Source organism: Trichosurus vulpecula, chromosome 3 (assembly GCF_011100635.1).
Source record: "Trichosurus vulpecula isolate mTriVul1 chromosome 3, mTriVul1.pri, whole genome shotgun sequence".
Classification (NCBI taxonomy): domain Eukaryota; kingdom Metazoa; phylum Chordata; class Mammalia; order Diprotodontia; family Phalangeridae; genus Trichosurus; species Trichosurus vulpecula.
Genome location: NC_050575.1, coordinates 113,237,433 through 113,262,532, shown reverse-complemented (window position 1 = coordinate 113,262,532; position 25,100 = coordinate 113,237,433). Strand labels below are relative to the sequence as shown.

General features: G+C 45.6%; 1 protein-coding gene across 2 annotated transcripts; it reads left to right on the top strand.

Annotated features, from left to right (window-relative positions):
- Positions 1 to 1,011: 1,011 nt before the first annotated feature.
- CCM2L (CCM2 like scaffold protein) lies at positions 1,012 to 24,751 on the top strand. 2 transcript variants are annotated; one of them, XM_036751034.1, is made up of 10 exons: positions 1,012 to 1,049; positions 4,425 to 4,592; positions 10,813 to 10,974; positions 11,196 to 11,379; positions 13,639 to 14,189; positions 16,692 to 16,827; positions 19,867 to 19,930; positions 21,890 to 22,019; positions 22,699 to 22,837; positions 24,015 to 24,751. In XM_036751034.1, exons 1-10 carry the CDS (start codon positions 1,020 to 1,022, stop codon positions 24,323 to 24,325), a joined length of 1,875 nt encoding a protein of 624 aa, XP_036606929.1. In that variant the 5' UTR covers positions 1,012 to 1,019; the 3' UTR covers positions 24,326 to 24,751. The 2 variants fall into 2 exon arrangements, with proteins under 2 accessions (XP_036606929.1, XP_036606930.1); XM_036751035.1 differs by having other exon boundaries at positions 1,017 to 1,049; positions 10,891 to 10,974.
- Positions 24,752 to 25,100: the final 349 nt, after the last annotated feature.

The following is a 25,100-nucleotide window of genomic DNA, read 5'->3' as shown; positions in this document are numbered from 1 at the left end:
AAATGAAGAAAGTCAAGGTCTGGCCTGGAACTAGAACCCCAGTCTCTTGAGGCCACTTCTGGGCTCATTCCACCAAGTTTTAGACATTCACAACCTAACGCTGACTCATGGGTCAGGGCTGTGCTTGAACCCCTTTTACCGGCTTTCCGCAGCTGAGCATTTCAGGGAGAGCACCTACAGCTTGGAAATCTACAAATACTACAAATTAAGACTTGACTGTTTCTGTTGATTGTTGAGTACATTTAGGAAGGTATTAACAATGCAGATTAAATTTAAAAGTATAGCCTGCAAACAGATTTGGGGAGGAAGGAGAGACAGTTGTTAAACATTTAACGGCACCTCTTTGCCCATAGTGTGATATAAACAGCTTCAGGTTTGGAGTCAGCAGAACTGGGTTCAAAGACATGCTTGCCACCTATGTGACCTTAGATGAGGCCCCATTCTGGGGGCTGGGCTAGATGCTCTTCAAAGTCCTTTCTGAATCTTGGGGTCCTGTGATTCTTTGAGTGTTTGTCAGATCTGAGATAGTTTGGGATAGAGAGGAGTGAAGGCATAGGAAGGGAGCCTGAGGAGGTAGGGCCTAGAGTTGGGTCCTAGGTAGCCAGGGGCAGAAGGAGAACAGTGGGCAACTTGGTGGTTTTAAGGAGTCTGAAAGGGAGGTTAAACTTCATCCCTAGTCACAAAGTCTGGATAGGAATAAAGTATAGCCACACAGGGCCCAGCAGGTGTGCCTTACCGGCCCTGATTATCTCCTATCAGCCCTCTGGGACAGTGGTTCCTCTGTCTTCTCCCTTATTCTCTCTTCTTACCCAGCTCTCCCCAAGAGGGGCAGCCACCCTGCTCAGAACTCCTTCCCCTGGCCTGGGGTCCCTGGCACCTCCACCCACTCTAGTCCGGTGTTTCTTATCAGGCCAGGAGGGGCAGGAATTCCTGGCCTGCTTGGTGGAGTTTCCGAGGCAGGAAATACAACAAAGAAAATTTCCAGCCAGTAGAGAGGTGGGGGTTGGGGGGGACACACCATGGAGTTCGAAGGGAAGAAAGGGAGAAAGGTATGTTTGGAGCTGTGGCTTGGGAATGGGCTTCAGGGCCCAGAAAAAGGGGGATCCTGGAGGGGGGAGGAGTGAGAGGAGGAAAGGATACTTCTGGAGGGGTGAAGCCAATATTAGGGCCTCTCTTATTAATGGATGGGATCCTGTTATCTCTCCCTGCTCCCTGAGACAGATAGACTGATCATAGAACTTAGAGCTGGAGGGAACTCAGAGACCAACTTTTTTTTAAAGTCCAGGGTTTCTTAACATGTTTGTATATTACAGACCACTTTGGCAGTCTGGTCAAGTCTATAGACTCCTTCTCAAAATATTGTCTTTAAATGCATAAAGCAAAATACATAGGATTACAAGGGCAAACCATTACATCGAAATAAAGATGTAATATTTTTCTTATCCAAATTTGCTGATGGGGTGAACTAATTTACTAACGGAGAGAACTAAGAACCTTAGTTCTAGTCCAATTCCCTCATTTTACAGATGAAGAAATGAAGCCCTGAGAGAAAGTATTAGCACAGTTAGAAGGCTGAAGAGCTCTAAAGATAGTTCTTACAAAGGCACTGGCTTCCCTCCCTCTCTAAGGCTGCCCACAGCTAGCTTAATAAAAGCAGTTTCCCAAACTGGCCCTTGTTCAGAGCTGATTGTGTGAATAAGAGGGAGAGCCAGGTGTCACATCATTGGGTGGCACAGAAGTCTGAATTTTGGGGGTAGACTTTCTGTCTGTCTCTGTTCCCCTGAGCTGCATGGAAAGAGCTTGTGGGGCAGGTGAGCCAGATAGAGAATACAGCATTAGAGTTCTCTTAAATCTCTTGTGGCTCGCCTTTTGCTTTCTTATTAACTGTGAGCCTTTCGGTAAGTGGTTTGGTTTAGGGACACTGGCCTAGACTAATTTATTTTTATAAGCTGATTATGGGCAATTCAGAGGTAGAGAGGCTGGGGCTCTACGTTGGTAAACAAAATGTGCTCTTAGCACTCAGTTCAACCAAGTGCCCTTGAAGAGTTTGGCCTTTGTTTCTTTGATTAGATTGAGAGTCCTTGGTGACCTCCTTGCCTCAGGGGAGGGCCTAGTTTATACATGAGTTTGAGTGACATGTTTGGGACATCAGAGGCTTTTAGACCACATGGGTTTAAATCACCTCTTTGTGATGATTTTAGGTCACGTGGGTGAGTCACATGTGTGACTCACCCTTTCACCCTTGACCCTGAAAAAAATATAAAACCAGGGGTTGGCTTTGTCTTTTTCGGAGCTCTTACTCACAGCCATGGTGGCGCGCATGACTCTGGGCCAGCCCTTGTTATGAGCTCCCAGGCTGAACCTAGTTGTTGGTAACTATGAATTGTATTTGGTCTGTCTGTTGATGTTTGCAATTTGTTTGTATTGGCTCCGAAGTTCAGGGTGCTGGCTTTTTCCCCTGAACTAAGTGAATGGTATTTGTATGCTGAATTAAAGTAAGCTTGTTAACCCCTTAACGTTGCTTTCCTTAGTAAAGCAGATCAAAAGTACCTGGGCTTTTGCAGCATGCTGGTAGTGTGCTTGTTGTTGGGCTTGTGTTGGTCTTTCACCCCCACAACACCTGCTAGCCGGATTGTTGAAACAGGCTCTTATTAAGAGTTATTGGATCATAGATCAATTGCCCTGTCTTTCTGATTGTGCTAATACTTAATGGTGCAACATCTCAAACTTACTCTCCAGTTGCTCTCAGTGTTTGCTGTTCCCTGGATTTTTTTCCAGAAAAAAAAGAGGCAGGCAGACCCCAAACTTTCTTCCGTCCCATTGCTCTCAATGGCTCTAGACTCTGGACCGTCTCCCCAGAACCAGATGGATTAGAGAGACAGATTGATCCAGACTGCCACCCCCAACTTGTTTCCCCAACATTCTTAGCAGACCTTGCTTTCTGGACCTTCCTAGTTATTCATCCTCAGAACCCCCTTCCTGAATCTCTTTTTAAAGTTCTCTCCTAGTAACTATCTTTTTTGGATTGGGATAAAGGTGGGTTCTAGGTCACTCAGCCTCTCCTAGGAATTCTGGCCCTTAGAGATCCCTGTCTGTTTCTTTGTATCTATCTGGGCCCATAGGCAGAGAGGAGTTATGAATAAAATGCTCAGCTCAGAGTCAGGAAAACCTGGGTCCAAATTCCACTTCCAACATTTACTAGCCATGTAACCATGGGCAGGTCTCTTAATCTCTCTGGGCCTCAGTTTATTCATCTGTAAAGTGGGGATCACAATACCCATAGACCCTAATTGGCCTCATATATTTGAGGCTCAAATGAGATAATACATGTTAAGAACTATGTAAATGACAGCTATTATTATCTGTCTGTCCATCCATCTCTGAAAGTCACTATTTCTCTGATTTCAGCATAGGCCTATCTCCTCTGACCAGAGACTTATACTCTCCCCCTGGAAGCCAAGCGATGCTTAGACGCCTTCCACATAAACAGGCCAAGATTCACAGGAGGGTTTTAGTGTATGCAAACACGGACTCACAAATGTACACACCTGTGCTCATACACCTATTTGAATGCACATGGACTAAAGCATTCACAAGGACACAAGATCTCTCTCTCTCTCTCTCTCTCTCTCTCTCTCACACACACACACACACACACACACACCCCAGTGTGGTGTAATGAAAAGAGAGCTAGAGTTGAAAGCCCAGTCCCAGCTCTTCTACTCCCTACCTGTATGACTGTGGATAAGTCACTTGACTCCTCTGGGCCTCAGGTCTTTTCACCTGTTAAATCAAGTGATTGACCAGGTGACCTCTAAGTTTCCTTCCAGCTCTAAATCTGTGGTCCTATGAACCATATGCAAACACAGAAGATACATATATCCACACTCACTCACAGACACCCATCCACATTCACACTTCCTGTAAAGTGTAACCACACACTCAAATGCACACAACTCATGCATTCCCACAGCCTCTAGTTACACTTAACGTCCCCAATAGTACAGACCTGTCTAGGAGTGGGTTGGTAAATGTTTAACACCAATTCTCTAAAAAAGAAAAACGTAAGCATGACACACTTTTAAGTTTAATCTGCATTATTAATATTTTCTCAGTCACCTTCTCCAGTCTAGATGATCAACAAAATAATAAATCAAGCCCTGGTTTGTAGCATTTACCAGTATTTGAGGTGTAAATATTCACACTGAAAATTTAACAGTAAGCTCAAAGGCATGAGACGCCTCCAGCACACCCCTGGCCCTGCCCTAATTCTGTCCTTATTGGGAATCCCCAAGTCATACTAGGTTAAAGTACACACCCACAGAGCAGGAGAGGCCCCCCGAAGTCTGGGTGAGTCCTTGGGACTGGACTTTGAGGCCCCTCCCCAGGCTTCTTACCCCCCACCCCCACCCTTGCCTCTCTAGGGCTTTGTGTCCCCTATTCGCCGGCTGGTATTCCCTAAGACAGGGCGTCGGTCGGCTGGGAGAAGTACTGTGAGCCGACGGCCCCTCCACTCTGTGCCCCTGTACCCCCCGGACTACCTCATTGATCCCCAGATTCTGCTGTGTGACTACCTGGAAAAGGAAGTAAAGGTAAGTAGTGAGAAAGAAAAACATGTGGGAGGAGACATGGGCAGGAAATTGGGGGCAGAGATAATTTAGGGGCATGGAATTAGAGATGGAAGGATCCTTGGATATGACCTAGCTCGACCTCTTCATTTTCTAGAGAAGGACATTAAAGTTTATAGAGGTTAAATAATGTGCCCAAAGTACTTGAAGTAGTAAGTAGTAGACTTGGTTGTTGAATTCAGGCCTTGGACTCCAGATGCTAACTCTTTCCCTTCCCCCACCTCATTTCCTTTGTCAGCTTTTCTGCAAAGGAGGCTGGCTGTCCCCCCAGCAAGAAGATAGATAGATAGACAGATGAATAGATAGATAGATAGATAGATAGATAGATAGATAGATAGATAGATGGATGGATGTGCAGACATATAGATAGATAGATAGATAGATAGATAAATAGATAGATAGATGGATGATAGATAGATAGACAGACAGACAGAAAGTATGGTGTAGTGCAAAGAGCTTTGGCCCAGGAATCAGGAGCCTTTTGTCCTTGCCTATCTTTACCACTGAAGTGTGATGTGACCTTGAACACATCCTTCTTATCCTCTGGCCTCAGTTTTCTCCTCTGTAATATGGAGACGCTGAACTAGAGGTTCCTAAGGTTTCGTCCTGATCTGACATCAGGGGTTGGCTGGATAACCTCTGAGATTCTTTCTGGCTCTAAATGGTGTGATTCTATAAGACACATGCAAACATAGAAGATACATATATCCACACTCACAGAGACCCAACCAGACTTACTCTTGACATCCAATGAGTAAGACACAGCTATAAATCGTTGAGATATTTTTCCTCAGTCAGTCAGGGAATAAACATTCATTAAGTACTTGCTATGTGCCTGGCACTTTGCTAAGCACTAGGGATACAAATACAAATAAAAATACAGTCCCTGCCCTCAAGGAGCTTATAGTCTAATGGAATGCAACAGACATTTTGTTGTTGAGTCATTTCACTTGTGTCTGACTCTCTGTGACTCCATTTGGGGTTTTCTTGGCAAAGATACTGGAATGGTTTGCCATTTCTTTTTCCAGCTCATTTCACAGAAGAAGAAACTGAAGTAAGCAGGGTTAAGAGACTTGCCCAGGGCCACACAGCTAGTAAGTGTCCGGGCTGGATTTGAACTTGTGAAGTTCCTGATTCCAGGCCCAGTGCTCTATTCACTTTACCACCTAGCTCCCAGCAGTGGACATAGGCTGCAACTAATCAGTCTCATTCTCTAGTCCATAGGTTTACTACTGATAATAGTTCACCTTTATATTAGTGATTTAAAGTTTACAGGATCAGGAGAGTTGGGTCTCTGTGTGTGATGACCTCTTAGAATCATAGGACCTGGGGCCAGAGATGCTTGGGGGCCCCAAGAACAGACTGGGAGAGAGTACATTGCTGTCTAAAGTGGATAGAGCTTGCAAATGAACTTCTTTGTTCCTAAACATTTTAGATGGCACCTGTATATATTCTGTTTGTATATAGTCCTTTAAATGTTTTCTCCTTCATCAGACTGAGTTCTGTGAGAGCAGGTTCTGACTCTTGCCTGTCTTTGTATCTGAGCACTTAGCACAGTGGCTAGCACATAGTAGGTGCTTAATAAATGGTTATGGACTGACTGACTTAAAGGTCTTCCCCCACAACCCTGAATCTTCACCTTCTCTCGCCTCTAGGTTTGGCTCCAAGCAGGGGTTGGGCAACCTCTAGCTGGTTGGTTAGGCAAATTCCCCTTAACTGGCCACTGGGCAAGACTTCTGAGATTACTAAACTGGTCTGGAGACCAGAGTTTTTTTTAATCCTGGCTCACCACTAGTTTAAGGTGTGACCTTGATCCCTGGACCTCTGTTTCCTCAACTGAAAAATGAGAAGAACAGTAGTGTGTGTGTGTGTGTGTGTGTGTGTGTGTGTGTGTGTGTTCCACTCTCCTTTTAGACTCTAAGCTCTAGGAGGGCAGGAACCAAATCTTACCTAAACTCTGCTGTTCTCCCACTTCCTGGCACAGTGCTCTGCACATTTATAGGATTTTGAGCTGGAGGGATCTTAGAGAGAGCTGTCTCTTCCAAACTCCTTATTTTATAGATGGAACTGAGCCCCAGAAGTTAAGTGATTGTTCAAGGTCAGGTACCTACCAGAGCTGGGGTTCCAATCTGGTTCTCTGAGTCCAAATCCAAGGGTCTTTCCCCAATAAAACTCAATTTTGTGAATGAATCGTCTTTCCTATGTCACAGGGATTTTGTAAGGATTAAATAAGAGAGTGAAAATGCTTTTGAAAAGCATAAAATGCTTTAAGAATGTAAAGGATAGGAGGAAAAGGATAAGTCAGTATGGTGCAGGGAAAAGGGCACTGGATTTGAGCCTCAGCTCTGGTATTGACTTGCTGTGTCAGCAAGTCAACAAGCATTTATTAAGTACCTACTACATGCCAGGCTCCATACTAAGCATTGGGGATATAAAGAAAGGCAAAAGACAGTCCCAGTCCCCAAGGAGCATATAGTCTAATGGGGAAGAAAAAAAGGAAACAAGCACTTATTAGGCACCTACTATGTGCCAGGCACTGTGCTAAACAGTCCTCACCACAACTCTGGGATGTAGGCACTATTATGATCCCCATTTTACAGCTGAGAAAATTAAGGCAGACAGAGGTAAAATGACTTCTCCAAGGTCACACAGCTAGTAAGTGTCTGAGGCCAGATTTTAACTCATATCTTCCTATTCCAGGCCCAGTGCTAGAGCACCTACCTCCCAAGGTTGTTATGAGGATCAAATGAGATAATATTTGTAAAGCTCTTAGAACAGTACTTGGCACATAGTAAGTGCTTAATAAAAGCTTGACCCCTTCCTCCCCTTCCCCTGATCTAGGTACCTCTAGCTAATGGGGGAGACAACACGCAAACAATTATGTACAAACAAGATATATAGCTATAGATATATAGATACACACACATACATACACATATATATGAAACTAATTTTAGAGGGAAGGCATTAGCATTAGGGGGATAGGAAAAACTTCTGTTGCAGAAGGTAGGATTTTGGCTGAGGCTTGAAGGAAGCCAGGGAAGCCAGAAAGAAGAGATTAGGAGGGAGAGCATTCAAGGCAGAGGAAACAGAAAGCCAGGGAAGAGGCCCAGAATGTGGAGAGAGAAAGAGTCCTGTCCCAGGAAGAGCAAGAAGGCCAGTGTCACGTAGAGGAGAGTAAGATGTAAGAAGACTGGAAAGGTAAGAAGGGGCCAGGTTATAAAGGGCTTTAAAGTCCAAACAGAGCATTTTATGTTGATCCTGGAGGTAACAGGGAATCACTAGAATTTGGTGAATAGGATTGAATGGGTTTATCCAAGCAGCTAGGTGTCACAGTGGATATGACTCTGGACCTAGAGTCAAGAAGAGCCGAGTTTAAATCCAATGTCAAATACTAGCTGTGTGGCCTTGGGCAAGTCACTTCACCAATGCCTGCCTCAGTTTCCTCATCTGTAAAATGGAGATGATAATAGTATTTACTTGTTGTGAAAATAAAATGACACTTTGTAAACTTTACAGCATTATGTAAATTAGTTCTTATTAATGGTGTGTGTGTGTGTGTGTGATAGTCAGACCTGGGCTTTAGGAAGATTCATTTGACAGTTGAGTGGAAGATGGACTGAAGTGGGGACAGACTCAACGCAGGGATACCAGCCAGAAAGCTATTGCAGTAGTCCAGGCATGAGGTGATGAGAACAGATAAGGGGGCATATATGAGAGATATTATAAACCTAGGATTGACAGGACTTGGGAACAGATTGGATATGGAGGAGATGAGAGAAAAAGAGAGAGAGACAGAGACAGAGAGAGAGACACAGAGAGAGGGAGAGACAGAGTCAGAGACAGAGAGAGTGTAAAGAGTAGACAATGATACCTAGGTTGTGAGCTTGGGCGACTGGGAGGATGGTGGTACCCTCAATAGTAACATGGAAGTTCAGAAGAGGAAAGGGTTTGTGGGAAAAAATAGTGAGGTCTATTTTGGGCATTTTGAGTTTTAGAGGTCTGTGGGACATCCAGTTTGGGATGTCCAATAGGCAGTTACAGATATGAGACTGGTGGATCAGGAAAGAGGTTAGGGCTGCATAAATTGATCATCTGTATAGAGATGATAATGGAATCCATGGCAGCTGATAAGATCACCAACTGAAATGTATAGAAGGAGAAACAAAGAGGGCCCAAGCCGGAGCCTTGGGGGGGTGTCCACCTTCAGTAAGTTTGACCTGAATGAAGGTCCAGCAAAAGGGACCTCTCCTGTGTGACCCTGGGCAAGGCCCTGCCCCCCCTTGATCCTGTTCTCTTTATCTGTAAAATTAGATTAATTATATAATTACTCTTGTCCTTGTTACCTACAGAGTTGTGAGGAAAGTACCTCACAAAGCGTGCGAAGTGCCATAAAATTCGGCAGGAGGGAATTTGGACCTGAGACTTCCTCAATAGGGGGGAACTTCTGACGTGGATCATAGATAAAGAATTGGAAGGAACCTTAACAGTCATATAGCCCAACCCCATCGTTTCACAGATGAGGAAACCAAAGCACAGAGAAATGAAATGCCCTGCTCAAGGTCACATAGATCTTTGTAGAGGACCCACAGAATAGGCCCTGTAGCAGAGCCAGGATTAGAACCCAGGTCATCCAGCACTGTCCACTATACCATGCTGCCTCTCGGATACAGACCTTTCTTTAGTGTATGTAGTCTTAAAGAACTGTCTAAGGCCCTGAGAGGTTGTGAGATCCAAATGGTAGCATACCTGGTGTGTGTCAGAGGTATGATTTGAACCCCGTTCTTTCAGACTGAAATGTGCCTTTTATCCACTGTGCATAAGACCATTGATCTAGAACTTGGAGGAACCTCAGAAGTCATCTAATTCCACCCACGTATTTCCTAGAAGGGGAAAATGAGGCCCAGAGAAATTCAACGACTTGTCTAAGATCATACAGGTAGCGTCAGAGATAAAATTTGAACCCGGGTCCTCTAACAGCAGAACCATGATGTTGATGGTCTCAGTAGGGACAAAGTCTCATCAGAGGGGCTCTAACAGGAGCTAGTGGGTCTGTGTTGACTGTCCTGGGGATGGGGGGGCCAGGTGACAAACATCCTGCGTTGGCCTTGCCTCCCTATCCCAACCCCCCAAATTGCAGCAATGACATTGTAGAAATGATGTTGGATTTGAGGTTTAAAGGACCTATGTTGAGACCCTGGTTCTGCTTATTAGTTGTGTTACCTTGGCCATAGTCACTTCTTTCTGAGCTCCAGTTTACTTTTTTTTGTAAAATAGAGATAATATTTATACCACAGAGGGTTACTGTGATCTCTTTATGCACCTTAAAGGGCTACATAATAGGAGGCATTATTCTCTTATTATCAGCACCCAAAGGGTACAGGTTCCCTCTTCTCCACCATGTCCCCTACCCCATCCCCTGAGGAGCATAGAAATATAGTGGACAGGTTGCTGGATCTGGAGTCAGGAAGGCTGGAATCTACAGCCCACCTCCGACAGTAATTACTAGCCATGCGATCCTGGCTATGTCATTTAACTGCTCCGAGCCTCCATTGTCTCATCTGTAAAATAAGGGGGTATGTTTACCCCTCATAATACATTAATGTATGATTAAAATAAAGGTCTCTAGAGGCATCTGGTAGCTCAGTGGGCAGAGCACTGGGTTTGGAATCAGGAAGACACATGTTCAAATCTGGCCTTAGATACACTAGCTATATGACCCTGGCCGAATCATTTGATCTCTATATTCCTCAGTTTCTTCACCTGTAAAATGGGGATAATCGTAGCTATTATTTATACCTACTCTGTGCTAAGCACTTTGCAGGGATCATTTCATTTGATCCTTACAACAACCCTCAGAGGTGGATACTATTATGATACCCATTTTACAGATCAGGAAACTGAGGCAAAGGGAGGTTGTAGTGACTTGCCCAGGGTCACACCGCTAGTGTCTGAGACCGATTTGAACTCTGGCCTTCCTGATTCCGGGGCTAATGCTCTATTCACCATACCACCTAGTTGTGAAATAATAATAATAGCGGCTACCTCGAAGGGTCCTGCGAGGATCAAATGAGATGTTCATAATGGCGTTTAGGCCAGTGCCTGGTGGGTACTATATCCATGCTTATTCTCTTCTCTTCTAAAAGGTCCTTCCCAGCTCTAAATCTATGATCCTTCCCTTTAGGGGAGGGAGCGTCTCAACCCAGTGGGAGAGAGCAAAAGCTCTCAGTGCTCTAGTGACGGCTCTGGGCTTCCCCTTAAGTTTCTAGGCCACTTAACCTGGGTCACCTCCTCCCTGAACCCCTCTAGCCGGGATGAGCTCCTGCAGCTGTTGGACACCGCACGGGTGAGGAGAGAGGAAGGTAGGAGTGGGGAGGGTGGCCAGGGCGGGCAGGGCACTGTCCCCATCCTATCCCATCGTCAGTTTCCTCCGCTGGAGCTTCTGGGCAAGAAGACGAGAGAGGGGCGAGGGCAGGCAGTGGGTGTGTTGGGGGAGGAGGGAGATGGACTTGGCTAGGGCCTCAGAGGCAACTCTTTGGACACTTCTCCTTGGCTCTGGCCCCGCAGCAGCTGAAAGAGCTGCCCCTGAAGAGCACCCCCGAGCAGGACAGCATCCTCAGCCTGTCCGCGAGATGCCTGCTCCTCACATGGCGGGACAACGAGGAGCTGATCCTGCGCATACCCACGCACGAGATCGCGGCTGCTTCGTACCTGCAGGACGATGCGCTCCACCTCCTGGTGCTCAAGACTGGTGAGATACAAAGCCGGGAAGGACCGGAGAGGGAGATTGGTCCTGGGCCCGAGGGCGGGGCGATCGAAGACTATACAGCTAGTGTTCGGAACCGGGATAAGGCGAGGGACGAGCGGGGGTGAAGCTACGGAGGACTGGGACCAATTGATGTGTCCTAGAGGCCAGACCAAAGTCATTCTTCCAAAGGTCTTTGAGGTCGTCTCCTCCTTACCTCACCCTGGTCTCTCACCCGAAGTGCCTCCTAGGACCACCAATTAATCAATCGACAAACATTTATTAAGCTCCTCTTTGCTCCAAGCACAGTTGAGACGCTGGGGATGATACAAACACAAACGTAAGAATGTCCCTGCTCCCAGGGTGCTTAGATTCTACGAGGAGGATACAAAAGACGTTTCTGGTCTAACTCCCTTATTTTATTTATGATAGAGACAGGTAGAGGCGGCTGGTGGTGCACTGGAAAGGGCACCAAGCCTGGAGTCAGAAAGATCTCTGGCCTCAAACAGTTACTGATCATACAACTCTGGGCAAGTCACTTAAATCTCTGCCTCTGTTTGCTCAACGGTAAAATGGGAATGATAAAAGCAGCTACCTCACAGAGTTGTTATGAAGATCAAATGAATTAATATTTGTAAAAAAAACCATAGTGCCTGGCACATAGTAGGTACTATATAAATACTTATTCCCTCCCCCCATTAGGAAACTGAGGCTGACAAGTGTTATCACCTACCCAATATCACACAGATAGTGATTGTGGGACAACTAGGAGGTGCAGTGGATAGAGTGCCAGGCCCTGGAGTGAGGAAGCATCATCTCCCCAAATTCAAATTTGGCCTCAGACTCTTACTAGCTGTATGACCCTGGGCAAGTCACTTAACCCTATTTGCCTCAGTTTCCTCATCTGTAAAAGGAGCTGGAGAGGAAAATGATGGCAAACCACTTCAGTATCTTTGCCAAGAAAACCCCTAATGGGGTCAGAAAGAGTCCAACAGTTGAAAAATGAAACATCATCATGAGTGATGGTGAGTCAGGATTTGATCCCTAGTTATCTGATTGGCTCTGCCCTGACTTTCACACTCTTCAAAGAGAGGAGAGCAGCAGGGTGCCTTATCCAGGAATAACATAACAGCTCTCATTTCTTTGTTTTTTGGGGGGCAGGGCAATTGGGGTTAAGTGACTTGCCCAAGGTCACACAGCTAGTACATGTGTCAAGTGTCTGAGGCCGTATTTGAACTCGGGTCCTCCTGACTCCAGGGCCGGTGCTCTACTCACTGCACCACCCAGCTGGCCCACCAGCTTTCATTTCTACAAAGCACTTTGTTCACCACAACTCTTCTTTTGAGGTGGATAGCATAGGAACTGTTATCCCCATTTCTGCAGGTGAGGAAACTGAGGATGAGAGAAGTTTGCAGTCCCAGGGGATATGAAACTGTAAGGGACCGTATTGTTGTTCACTTGTTTTCAGTTGTGTCCAATTCTTCATGCTCCCATTTGGGGTTTTCTTGGAGAAAGACAGTGGAGTGGTTTGTCATTTCCTTCTCCAGACTTTAGATGTGATCTGGTCTAGTCCTTGTCTTATACTTATGGTAAGTGAGGGTTAGGTAGTAAGTAACAGAACTGAATTCTAACCCAGGACAACTGATTCAAAATCTAGTGTTCTTTCCAAGCCACCAGTCACTCAAGTGATAAGGACCAGGTCTGCTTTCATTGCTCATTTGCTGGTATTGAGAAGCAGAGAGTTAAAATGGAAAGAGTACAGCATTAGGATCTTGCTGGGCCACTCATTACTTGTGCAACCTTGCGAAAATCACCTATCATCTTGGGACCCATTTCTTCACTGGATGACCTCTCGGATCTCTTCCATCTCTAAACCTGAGATGCTATGATCCTTACTATGAGGTCTGTAATTCAGGAATTATTATCACCCTTTTACAGATAAGCAACTAAGGCTTAGGAATCGAGTAATTTGCCCTGGGTTCATGCATTAAGCAAGTGGCAAGTGACCGAGCTAAAATTTAGTTGCATATGTGTTAAAGCTGGAAGGTACCTTAGAGATAATATGGACCATGATCCAGGTGTCCTGACTCCTTACCCAAAAGCTTTTCCACTATCCCATACTTCCTCTCTACATGAAGGAAAGAGAAAGCAACAATGATGCTGTTGGTATCAGGTGCCAACAGCTCCTTTTGGCAACATGTCCTTTTCTTCCCATGCCTTAACCCTTAGTCTTGGACAGATGGTCATTCTTTCATCCTCTCTTAGGCCTGGGTGTAGATCCCGTCCCTGCTGGCATGGATGTGTGCCCTGGTGGCAGGCGAGAACCTGGGGTGGCTGGCATGACCCCTGAGAAGAGATCTACAGGCAGCGGTCCTGAACCCAGACCACCTTCAAGTGGTGTAGAGCGACGCCACACCATCTGTAGCCTGGACTGGAGGATGGCATGGGGGGGCACCGAGGGCCGGAACGCTGGTAGTGGTGGTGGCGGCAGCTTGGAACGAAAGCAAGGTGCTGGTGAGAAGAAAGCCGTAGGCCGGGCTTTTGGGAGCTGGGAGCGGCGCCAGACGTTCAGTGGCAGCTGGGAGCGACGACAAGGGGGCAAACCTGGGGGCAGCTGGGAGCGGAGACAGGGGAACAAACCTGGAGGAAGCTGGGAACTACGGCAAGGGGGCAAGCCTGGGGGCAGCTGGGAGCGTCGCCAGACCTTCAGTGGTGGCAGTTGGGAGCGGCGACAACCTGGTCTCAACCCCCTGGATCCTCAGGATCCCAGCCCTGATGCCTACTGCAACCTCATCATCCTGGCAGTTGCCAATAGGGTGAGTTGTCCCCTCAACCAAAGTGAATCAAAGGATTATGACCTGGGAGGGTCGTCTGACTTGAGGGGCCCTAGAGCGCCAATCTGGGCCACAACATTCATCCAATTTCAACTCACCAGACATTTTTAAAAAATTAATTGATGTCTCTTATTTTTATATCATTTATATTTCTCAATATATCCTTTCCCCTTCCCAAAGAGCTGTCTTATAACATAGAATTAATAAGAGAAAAATAAACAATTAAGCAAAATTAACCAAATCCAACATTATATTCAAAGTTCCATACCTATAGTCTTCTATCTCTGAGAAGAAGGAATGAAGGTACCTTCCATATCCCTTCTTGAGGCCCAGCTTGGTCATTGTAATTTCACAGGACTCAGTTTTGATTATTATGTTGCTACTGTTTCCTTTTACAGTGTGTAGTTACAATGTATATTGTTTTCCTGGTTCTGCAAGCTTTCACTTTACATTGGTTCACCTAACTTTCTCCATACTTTCTGTATTCATCATATTCGTTGTTTCTTAAAATATTCAATATTCCATCATCTTCATATATCACAATTTGTTTATTCATTCCCCAATCCAGAAGTATCTACTTTGTTTCTAGTCCTTCATGACCATAAAAAGAGCTCCACTGACATGTATTAATCACCTACTGTTTGCAGAACACTGTACTGGAAACTGAGGAAAATACAAAATTTAGAAACTAACTCATATCTCTATAGCAATTTAGGGTTCACAAAGCATTTTACATACATTTGATTCTTGCAATAACCCATGAAGTAATTAGTATGATCCCCATTTTACAGACAAGGAATTTTAGTCACAAGGAAGTTAACTGACTTGCTTTTAGGGTCCAAATTAGTCTTTCTGATTCCACCAGTGTTCTGTGTAGTCCCTACTTTCATGGAACTCAAAGTCTAATAAGGGCATAAGATATCAACCCAGAAAATTCTAATATACAATATTACATGATCAGTGCACTAGAGAGGTGCAGGATGCTATTCGAAGTTTGAGGGTCAAGGTCATCCTCAAGAATTGGGAGAATCAGGGAGGATTTCATGAAAGTGATAGTCTTTGAAGGTTGGGTAAGGATTCAGTAGTTCAAATGGAGAGGGACACGGACACATTCTGAACATAACACAAACAAAGGTGCAGAGTTAGGAAAGTCCAGGGTACATGATAGGGACAAAGTTACTTGGTTTGATTGGAGAGTAGAATGCAAGATGAGCAGTATTCGGTGACTGGAAAGGTAGGGTTGTGTCTGATTATAGAGTTTTGAATGTCAGGTAGAGGAGTTTGAGCTTTATTTGGGAAGCAATAGAGAGCCATTAAATGTTTTTGAACAGAAGAGGAACATGAAGAGATCCATGCACAAGGAAGATAATTCTAGCATCACACAGGACAAATTGGACAGAGGAGAGATTTGGAGGCAGGAAGACCAGTTAAGCAGTTACTCTGATAGACCCGGCAGAATGAGGGTGGCGGACACAAGACTAAAGAAAAGATGGAGGTGAGGGATGTAATAGCATTACAACTGAGGGGCCCCCAAAGCTCCATCCTTTATCACAACTGAACTGAAACAATGACTGTATAATTATCCCTTCCGCATTGCGACTTTCCTCATTGTGGTTTTGATATATTGTAGGTTGGCATAAGAAATTAAATGGGAATTTTGGGGGAGTTTTGCAGAAGCCACAGAGGACATGCAAAGGCCAGCAGATGACACAGAAAAAGTTAGAAACTCAGAATGCATATATATATATATATACATATATATATAGTATTATATAATATTAGCCCAAATTTTACAATAAGGTACTGTAAATACCCCATAAAAGAAAAAGAAAAAAATTCAGTCTTCTTCTCTGGTATGAAGGGAGGGCCAAAAAATTTTACATGGATTTTCCAGATCACAGGGGTGCCACAGTCCTAGCCCTTGCAATATGAAGGGGATAACTGTAATTAAAGGGAATTCCCTCGAAGCCCAACCTGTTTTAAATATATCCCCAATCTGATGGTCAAGAACTGGTATGAGAATAAATCTTTTTTTTTTTTTTTTGCCTCTGGAGCCCTTAAGACTCCTAGCCTCCCTCCAATGCCCCTTTGTAGGGAATATTAACAGTGGCTCAAAAAGAGGAATAGAGGAAAATGTTACAACCAGTTAGAATGTTAAAGTTGGAAGGGACTTTTTCAAAGAGCACAGAATGTTAGAGCTGTAAGGGGCCTTAGAGAAACCACACAGGCCAACCCACTCATTTCACAAATAGGGAAACTGAGGCTCAGAAAGGGGAAATAATTTGCCCAAAAGTACACAGCAAATTGGAGACAGAGCTACATCTAGAACCTGTGTCTCCTGAATCTCCGGTCCAGGGTTCTTTTCTCAGCACTACCCTGTTCCTCACTTTCTAGGTTGCCAAAGCTGCCTCACCTACTACCTACCCCCACACCCCAGCTCAGAGCTCTTCTCAACTACCAATGTCTCCTCTCTTTCGTGGTCAGGATGCAGCAGAAGAATCCTGTGCTCTCATCTGCCAGGTCTTCCAGATCATCTACGGAGATCAGACCATCGAGTGTGTGGATCGGGCTGGCTATCACTACACCTCCACCCCTGAACGGCCCTGGCTTATCAGCCGCAGTGAGTCCTGGGTCAGGGGCAGCTTCCCCTCAGTGCCACCCTCCTCACACTTGTCCCCAAACCAAAACGAAATGAACCAAATGATCAGAGAAGTTAGAGCTGGAAGGGACCTCGAGAGACAGGGTAATCCAGCCCCCTTATTTTTCCAGATGAGGAAAAACTGAAGCTTAGAGAGGTTAAGTGACTGGCTGGGGGAGGGGAGGGTCACACAACTAGTAAACATCAGGTGGGATCTGAAACCAGGTGTTCCTGATGCCAAGTCCAGCACACTATTCACTACTCGATAATGCCTCTCAGCTGGTCCAATCCCTTCATTTTTTTAGAGGTTCAATGATTTGCTCAGGGTCACACAGGTAATAAAATCCAAAGAAGAGGTTTGAACCCAGGTCAGAGAATCTAACTAGGCAGGGAATACAGATCAGCTGCCTTTGAGAGAAACCAAGGTCTACAAAGCTATTCCTCATCCATCAAGCCCCTCCAAACATTTATTTAGCACCTACTGTGTATAAAGGGGCAGCTAGCTGGTACAGAGTGGCTAGAGTCAGGAAAACTCATCTTCCTGACTTCCAATGTGGCCTCAGACGCTTACTAGCTGTGTGACCCTGGGTAAGTCATTTAATCCCTATTTTCCTCAGTTTCCCCATCTGTAAAATAAGGACAATAACAACACCTTACTCACAGGGTTGTTGTGGGGATCAAATGAGATAATAATTGTAAAGCACTTAGCGCAGTGCCTAGCACATAGTAGGCACTTAATAAATTCTTGTTTCCTTCTTTCAATCCAACCCCTTCATTTTACAGATGAGAAAACTAGGCCCAGAGAGGTTAAGGGATTTACTGAAAGTCACACAGGTAATTGAGCCAGTATTGGGACTCCAAATGCAGTTTCCTTTCCGCTAAACCATACCATAGACTTCAGGACCGCACAAGGAAAAATTTTTCAATAACTTGTTCAGTTGTTTTTCATGTCCGACTCTTTGTGACCCCGTTTGAGGTTTTCTTGGCAGAGATACTGGAATCGTTTGTGATTTCCTTCTCCAACTCATTTTATAAATGAGGAAACTGAGGCAAAGAGGGCTAAGTGACTTGCCTAGGGTCACACAGCTAGTAAGTATCTGAGGCTACATTTGAAGTCAGGAAGATGTGTTTTCCTGACTCCAGGTCTGGCACTCTACTGCACTACGTAGCTATCCCCTTGACAAAAATTAGAGCTATCTGAAAGTAGAAGGGACCGTCATTGAAGGTCTCTAAGTAGAGGCTGGATGGCTCTTTGTTGGCTATGTGCTAGAGAGACTATCTGCTCTGGTACCAGCTGGACCAAATAGCTCTGTAGTCCCTTTTATTTCTGAGATGCTATGATTCTATGACTCATACTCTGAACTTCTAACTCCAAGTCCAGTGACTTTCTATTATGCTCAAATGTCTCTCCAATAATAAGTACCCAAGAGAGGTATGAATAAGGTACTATAAGATTAGATGAAAGAGATCACTTCCATCTTTAGAGAGTGGGGAGAAAGTCAAGGAAGGCTTCATAGAGGACAAAGCATTTGCGCTGAACCTTGAGGTAAAGAAAAGATTTCAGCAGGTAAAGATGGAGGGAAGGGGCAGAGAAAGGGCATTCCAGGACTAGGCAAAGATCCCTTCTGTTCCCCACAGCTAGCTGTCACTCCAGATTCCTCTTTTCTGTTCCTTGTGACAATTCTGAGCCAATATTAGGCAAAGGAGGAGGCATCCTAGGCTTTTGTGCCCTAGCCTAGCCCTAGGCACTGTAGGGGGAAGCTGATACAGAAGTGTACAAATGAGAGTGACACAATTTGGTTAGATGCTGTCTGTGTACGTGCAAGGATTGGAGGAGCAAGACAAAGGCAAATCTACACAAAGGAGAATGGAGCTAGAAGGTGTGGAGGCAGAGGGCCTGGTGGTGAGGGACTCCAGACTTAATCACCTGATCAAGAAGTCTTTATTGAGCACCTCCCTCCTGTGTGCCCAGCCCTGTGCTCTGTACTGAGAGACACCCAAGAGAAGAAAGTACATACCTGCTTCCTGCTTTGACAGGACCCGAAGTGCAATTTTGGGGCAGGGACTAACACCAGAGTCACAGGCTTCTGGAGCTAAAAGAGATCTGGGAGGTCTCCAGACTGGTTTGTCATCCTTCAAAAGAACTTCCTCTATGGTATCCTTGATTAAGGGTTATCCACTCAGTTTGAACACTTCCCATTACAGGGAGTTCAGACAGAGAACCTGGGTTCGAATCCCATGTCTGCTATGTGACCTTAGAGTCCCAAACCTCTCTGGGCCTCTGTTTCTTCACCTCTAAATTGAGGCAGGGGATGGGGTGGGGAGTGGGGGGGTGGTTGGATTAGATCGATAGGATCCTACTGATTAAGGCAGCCCATTTTTAGGAAATTTTCCCTTACATCAACCCTAGATCTGCCTCATTATGATTTCCACTGACTGCTCCTTGTTCTGACCTCTGGGACCATGAAGAACAAGTCTAAACCCAGTGATTGCTTTCAAGATTTCCAAAGACAGGGAAGGATCCTGCCCCCATCCTGCCCCATTCTGTCCCCATCTTGACCCTAAATCTTTTCTTCTCCAGCCTAAACACACCTAGATCCTCCAATTTTCCTTTATATTTCATGACTTAGAAAAGGAGACTGCACTATAATAGAAAGAAGATTGTTTTGTAAGCAAGAGGTCTGAGTTCAAATCCTGGCTCTGATTTTATTAATTACATGTCTCTGGACAAATCATTTCCTGTTTCTGATCCCTATTTTCCTTCTCTGTATGATGGATATCATAATATTTTAACTACCTAACACACTGGGTTTTTTATCTTCTCTGGAAAATGCTTGTAAGCCTTAAATGGCCAGGGAAATATAACCTATTATTAAGGGATAGGGAATTTCATGAGGATAGGAATTAGGGATTAGTTCCTAGGATACCGTCTGGGGATGGGGCCAGTGGAGGGAAAGAAGATGGCCCCAGGAAATGATGGAATCCTGCTTTGTTTTCCAACTGATCTCTGTCCTACTGCAGGTGAGAGCTGCCGCACAGATGGGACCTATGGCTACGATGCTGACTTCAGTTGCTGCAGTTCTTTGTAGGTACCGACTTCTACCAGAGCTGGTGCTGTCCCTCTCTCCTCCCCCCAGCCCAATCCCCATCCCTCTCCATGCACCCCAGTAGTTACCCCAGACACCTCTGGTTGTTTCCTGGGGAAATTCTTCACCATTGTATGGCATGAAGGGTGTCCTTGGCTGAGTCCCTGCTGTGTGCTAGCCTGGCTCTAAGCGCTATGGAGGTTGCTGGGAAATTAAATATGCTCAGCCATAACCTAGTAGGCTTGAAACTCACCGAGCCAAAAAAAAAAAAAGACATATGGAGCACAAGTGCTGGGAGGGACCTTAGAACACAGGTCATAGAAAGTCAGGGCTAGAAGGTCATCTTGTCCAGAGCCCTCAGTTGATCAATAAGGAAACTGAGTCCTAGGGAAGGGAAGAAACTTACCCAAAGCTGCATGTGTCACAGATCACAGGCCTGAGAGCTTGAAGGGACCTTATCAATTACAGTAAATAGGAGAGTTAGGAGAGACTCTAATAACTGTAATAAATAAAAGAGCCAAAAGGAACTTTATCAATCATCTTGTAACAGATAGAAGAGCTGGCATTTGGATCCAAATATTTCTGACTCCAAATCCAGCACTTTCCACTATACCACAAAGCAAGCACAAGGTAACATAGGGTAATCTCACAAATTAGCCACACCGATCAACAAGCATCACATCATATTAATAGAAAGGGTCGGTCCTGGGACACACAGTTCTTTTGCCCTCATGAACAAGGTCCTTTCTGCTTCATTTGAGTTTCCTTCCATCAGTGGATTTTTTTAACCCTGTACATAATAGAGAAATTATTTTGAGTGCCCTTGGCATATGTAACATGCTTATGATTTCTCTGTGTGTCTACAACTGATCCCCTGATACTAGATTAAAGATAAGATTGCACCTGGTGAACAGCCCATGATCAGCAGCATATGCTGTAGTCCAAGATTCTTCCTAGCTCTCATTCTATGATCACCCTAATAACTAAATCTTCCCACCACTCCAGTACCATTCAATTATGTTTATTGAAGATTTATTGAATCCTCTATCACCAACAATGTCACTGTCACCCTCAGCCAGGGCTGTGCTGGTCAATGTTTAACAAATGGGCTCTCAGAGGAAAAAAAATTATATTCCTACATTTAAAAGTTTAATCTGCATTTTTAACACTTTCTTAAGTTTAGACAATCAATAAAACAATAAATCAAGCCTTGATTTGTAGCATTTGCAGATTTCTGAGGCATAAATACTTACGCTGAAAATTTAGCCTTGGCTCTGGGCTCCAGCACATACCTGTCATCAACCCATCACAACCATTCTCGTGTGTGTGTGTGTGCGCGCGCGCGTGTGCGCCCCCGCATGCATCTGTGCACAGTGGGGAGGAGGAGAAGGGGAGCTGTAGCTCAGGCTGAAAGCCTGGGATGGAGCCACAAAGCTGAGCCCCCTCCTCGGGTAATTGAGATTTCATTTATTAAACATTTCATATTTATTAAATACCTGCTATGTGAAGGGCCCTGGGTGAAGAGGCAAAGTTGAGTTAAGATGCACACTATTTATTCCTGCTCCAGTGGAGCTCATAGTCTATATTGGGTATCTGATGCTTCTGTTCTAGGACAGTCCCCCAGAATTCTAGTGCTTTCCCTTGGTTGATTATTTCCAATTTATCTTGTATATAACATGTTCATACATAGTTATTTGCATGTTGTCTCCCCCAATAGACTGAGCTCCTTGATAGTATGGACTGTCTTTGTATCCCCAGCACTTAGCACAGTGCCTAGCACATAGTAGGTGCTTATCAAATGTTTATTGACAGACTGACTAATGTGGCAGACCCTAAGAAACTACACATTGACCTGAAGAGACCACTGCAGAGGGGAGTATTGGGGAGGGGGTGGTCAAGCAGGCAGGGAGAGCTCAGTGGAGTGAGTCAGGGCACCTGTCTCTATCTGTGCCTTCTAGTAATGGCTCCCATGACACCTTCGAAGCCTATTATAGTGGGACATCCACACCCTCCTTCCAGGGATCTCACTGCAGTGAGAGTGATGGCAGCAGCCTGGGTTTGGAACAGCTACAGGACTATATGGTGACGGTAAGGAATAGGCAAGGTGAGTACCACTTTGCCAACCTCTGGAAATTATCCCAGCTCACCTGCCCTCTTTCTTGAGCCTCTATATTTTTCTGCACTCCGTGGAAGCTTCTGCTCACTCACAGCATTCCCCACCCCCACCCACATCCTCCCACACCAATTCATGTCTACGTCACCTATCTCTCTCCTCCTCCCACATGCCCACATCCTGTGGTGCCTAGCTTTCAATGTCTCTTTCCGCCTTGTGCCCCATGGGACCTCCCACCTGCCCCTTTCCTTCCCTGGAAGTCTACATCCTCCCCTATCTCTTGGGACCGCTGCTCACCTGCCACCTCTCCTCCCATGCCTAGATCCCTCAGCGTAGTCCTCTGATGGGACAGAGGACAGAGATATGTGTCCCTGTAGTTGGGTCCTGTCCCAGGCCTCCATCCTCTCCCTGATTCTCTAGGAAGCAAGCAGAGAGAGGATATATAGGGCCGTGTCCCCCAAAACATTTCTAATAGAGCACTGAGATTGCAGCCATCCCCCTTTCCCATAGTGCCCTCTGCCCCCTGAATCGCCCACAGCCTCACCCTCAGTAGCCATACTAGCATACTTTGCCAAACCCTGTGGAATCCACCCCCCAACTGTGAGCCCATCCTCTGTCTTTTGCCTGGTCTCACCGCCTGGCCCTTCCCTACAGTTGCGAAACAAGCTGTCACCACCTGAGATCCAGCAATTTGCTCTGCTGCTTCGAGAATACAGGCTGGGGCTGTCTGTGCAGGAGTACTGTGGGCATCTTCTTCGGCTCTATGGGGACAAGAGGAAGTTCCTTCTCCTGGGTGAGCATGCTCTAACCCCTCCTCCCATTTCAAGGATCAGCCCTGGACCCTGCCCCCATCATTACTGTCCCCATCCCCATTATCACTGCCACCATCATGTGGCAGGATGTTGGATTTGGACCCCAAAGAACTGGGTTCAAATCCCAGCTCTGCCATCTACTGTGTACATGTGTCATGTTAAGCAGGTCACATCATTCTGGATCTTGCTTTCCTCCTCTTTAAAATGAGATGGTTGGATTTGGTGATCCATAAGGACCCAATAGGACCTTACTATGACTATTATTACCACTGCCACCATCATCTCCCTCCGTCGTCATGATCACCATTATCATGGTCATTGCTATCACCACCTGCCATTTTCACCCCCATTACACCAGTATCATCAATACCACCATCACCCCAATATCTATCCCCAGTCCCTTCCCCTCACCATCCAATTCATAAAAAATTTATTGAACTGTCTCGATACTAACACCATCACCACCATTCACCCTCCACAACCATCCTGATTATCACTAGCATCACCATCATAAGAAAAGCGTTCGTATGTTTCATTCAACAAGCCTTTATTGAGCATCTATGGTGTGTGTTAGAACCCTGTGCAAAGGACCAAGAGGGAGAAGATGAAGGACATGGTGCCTGCCCTTTCAGAGCTTCCTCTAGGGACTTAATAAATATGTTCAAAGCATGTTTACCTGTGGGACCTGGCTAGGCAATGCCCAGAAAGCAGTACACGAGAAGGCTTGGTAGTGTATCCAGTTAAGTCCATTTCAGCTCAGTCTCTGATACGTCCTCTGAGAGAGGTAGCAATGAGGAAAGCACTGGATTTGGAGTCCAAGGACATGGGTTCAAATTTGGACTTTGCCATTTACTAGTATCCCCTGCCATTTACTGGTGACCCCTGCCATTTATAGCAATACCTTTTGGGTGTCAGCTTCCTTATTTATAAAATGAGAGTTGACTAGATGCTTGAGGTCCCTTCCAGCTCTATATCTACGACCCTACAATTCCCAGTTACTCCCTCTATTAAAGAGCCACATAGGGCTAAAGATACCAGTCCTGCTGATCCAGAGGCTCAGACAGGGGTTCCTGGGGCCCCTTCCCCCTTTGGCTGGGAAGTATGGGGCAGGAGACAGTGGGGATAACAGAGCAGCCACCCGCCTCTTGGCCCCTACAGGGATGCGGCCCTTTATCCCGGACCAGGACATTGGCTACTTTGAAGGCTTCCTGGAGGGCGTGGGCATACGAGAGGGCGGCATCCTCACTGACAGCTTTGGCCGGATAAAGCGAAGTATGAGCTCCACTTCAGCCTCTGCTGTGCGCAGCTATGACAGTCGAGCTCCCCGCCCAGAGGCCGAGGCCTTCAATCGCATTCTCACTGGCATCACCCACGACATCGAGGCCCTGGCACAGGAGGGAGAGGAAGGCGACGGGGATGAGAAGGAGGGCCCAGGGAGAGGTGAAGAAGGAGAGGACAACTACCTGTGAGAACCCCGCCCCCAACCACACACACTGGGGGCCCTATAGAGGGCAGAGATGGTGTAGCTATGACAAAAGTGTTTGTGTCTGGGATGTGAGATAAAAAGGCCTGGGAGATCTTCACTGGATCAGGTTTGATGTGGTATAATGAAAAGATCATTAGATTTGGAGTCAGAGGACCTTGAATTGGATTTACTACATAGTAATCTTGGGCAAGTAGCCTCTGGGCTACTTTGGGAGTCATTTTCCTCATCTAAGAACCCCTGACTAGATCAGGGGTTCTTAACCAAGGGTCCGTGGACAGGGTCCATGAATAAATTTCAGAGGGATCCATGAATTTGTATGGGAAAAGAAATTATATCTTAATTTTTATTAACCTTTAGTTTCCTTTGTAACCTTATGGATTTTGTTTTATGAGTTTAAAAACACTCATCAGAAAAGGGGCCCATGGGTTTCACTAGACTGCCAAAGGGATACAACAAACACAAAATGGTTGAGTTTCTGTGACAGATGGTCTCTAAGGTCCTATTCAACTCTAAATATTGTGATCTATATACTCAGAGAAGGCAGACGCTCAATTGAAAGCATTTAAAAATGTTCCCAGAACCTGAAGTGGAGGCTGTGGGGAGGCGGGGTTTAGTGAAGGAATGGGGACGGGATTAATTTCTGAGGAAGTGGAGGAGGAAAATGCCCCAGGGGACTCCGGAATCTGGCCCTGACAAGAGAGCAAGAACACTGGGGATGGCCCCTGCCCTGGGGATGGCGAACTAGTCACCTCACCTAC

Excerpts from the sequence above, each read along its gene's own strand:
- CCM2L (XM_036751034.1), top strand. The coding sequence starts at position 1,020 with ATGGAGTTCGAAGGGAAGAAAGGGAGAAAG. Across the intron at positions 16,828-19,866 it reads GCCCTGGCTTATCAGCCGCA|GTGAGAGCTGCCGCACAGAT; the intron begins GTGAGTCCTGGG and ends GTCCTACTGCAG. Across the intron at positions 19,931-21,889 it reads TTCAGTTGCTGCAGTTCTTT|TAATGGCTCCCATGACACCT; the intron begins GTAGGTACCGAC and ends TGTGCCTTCTAG.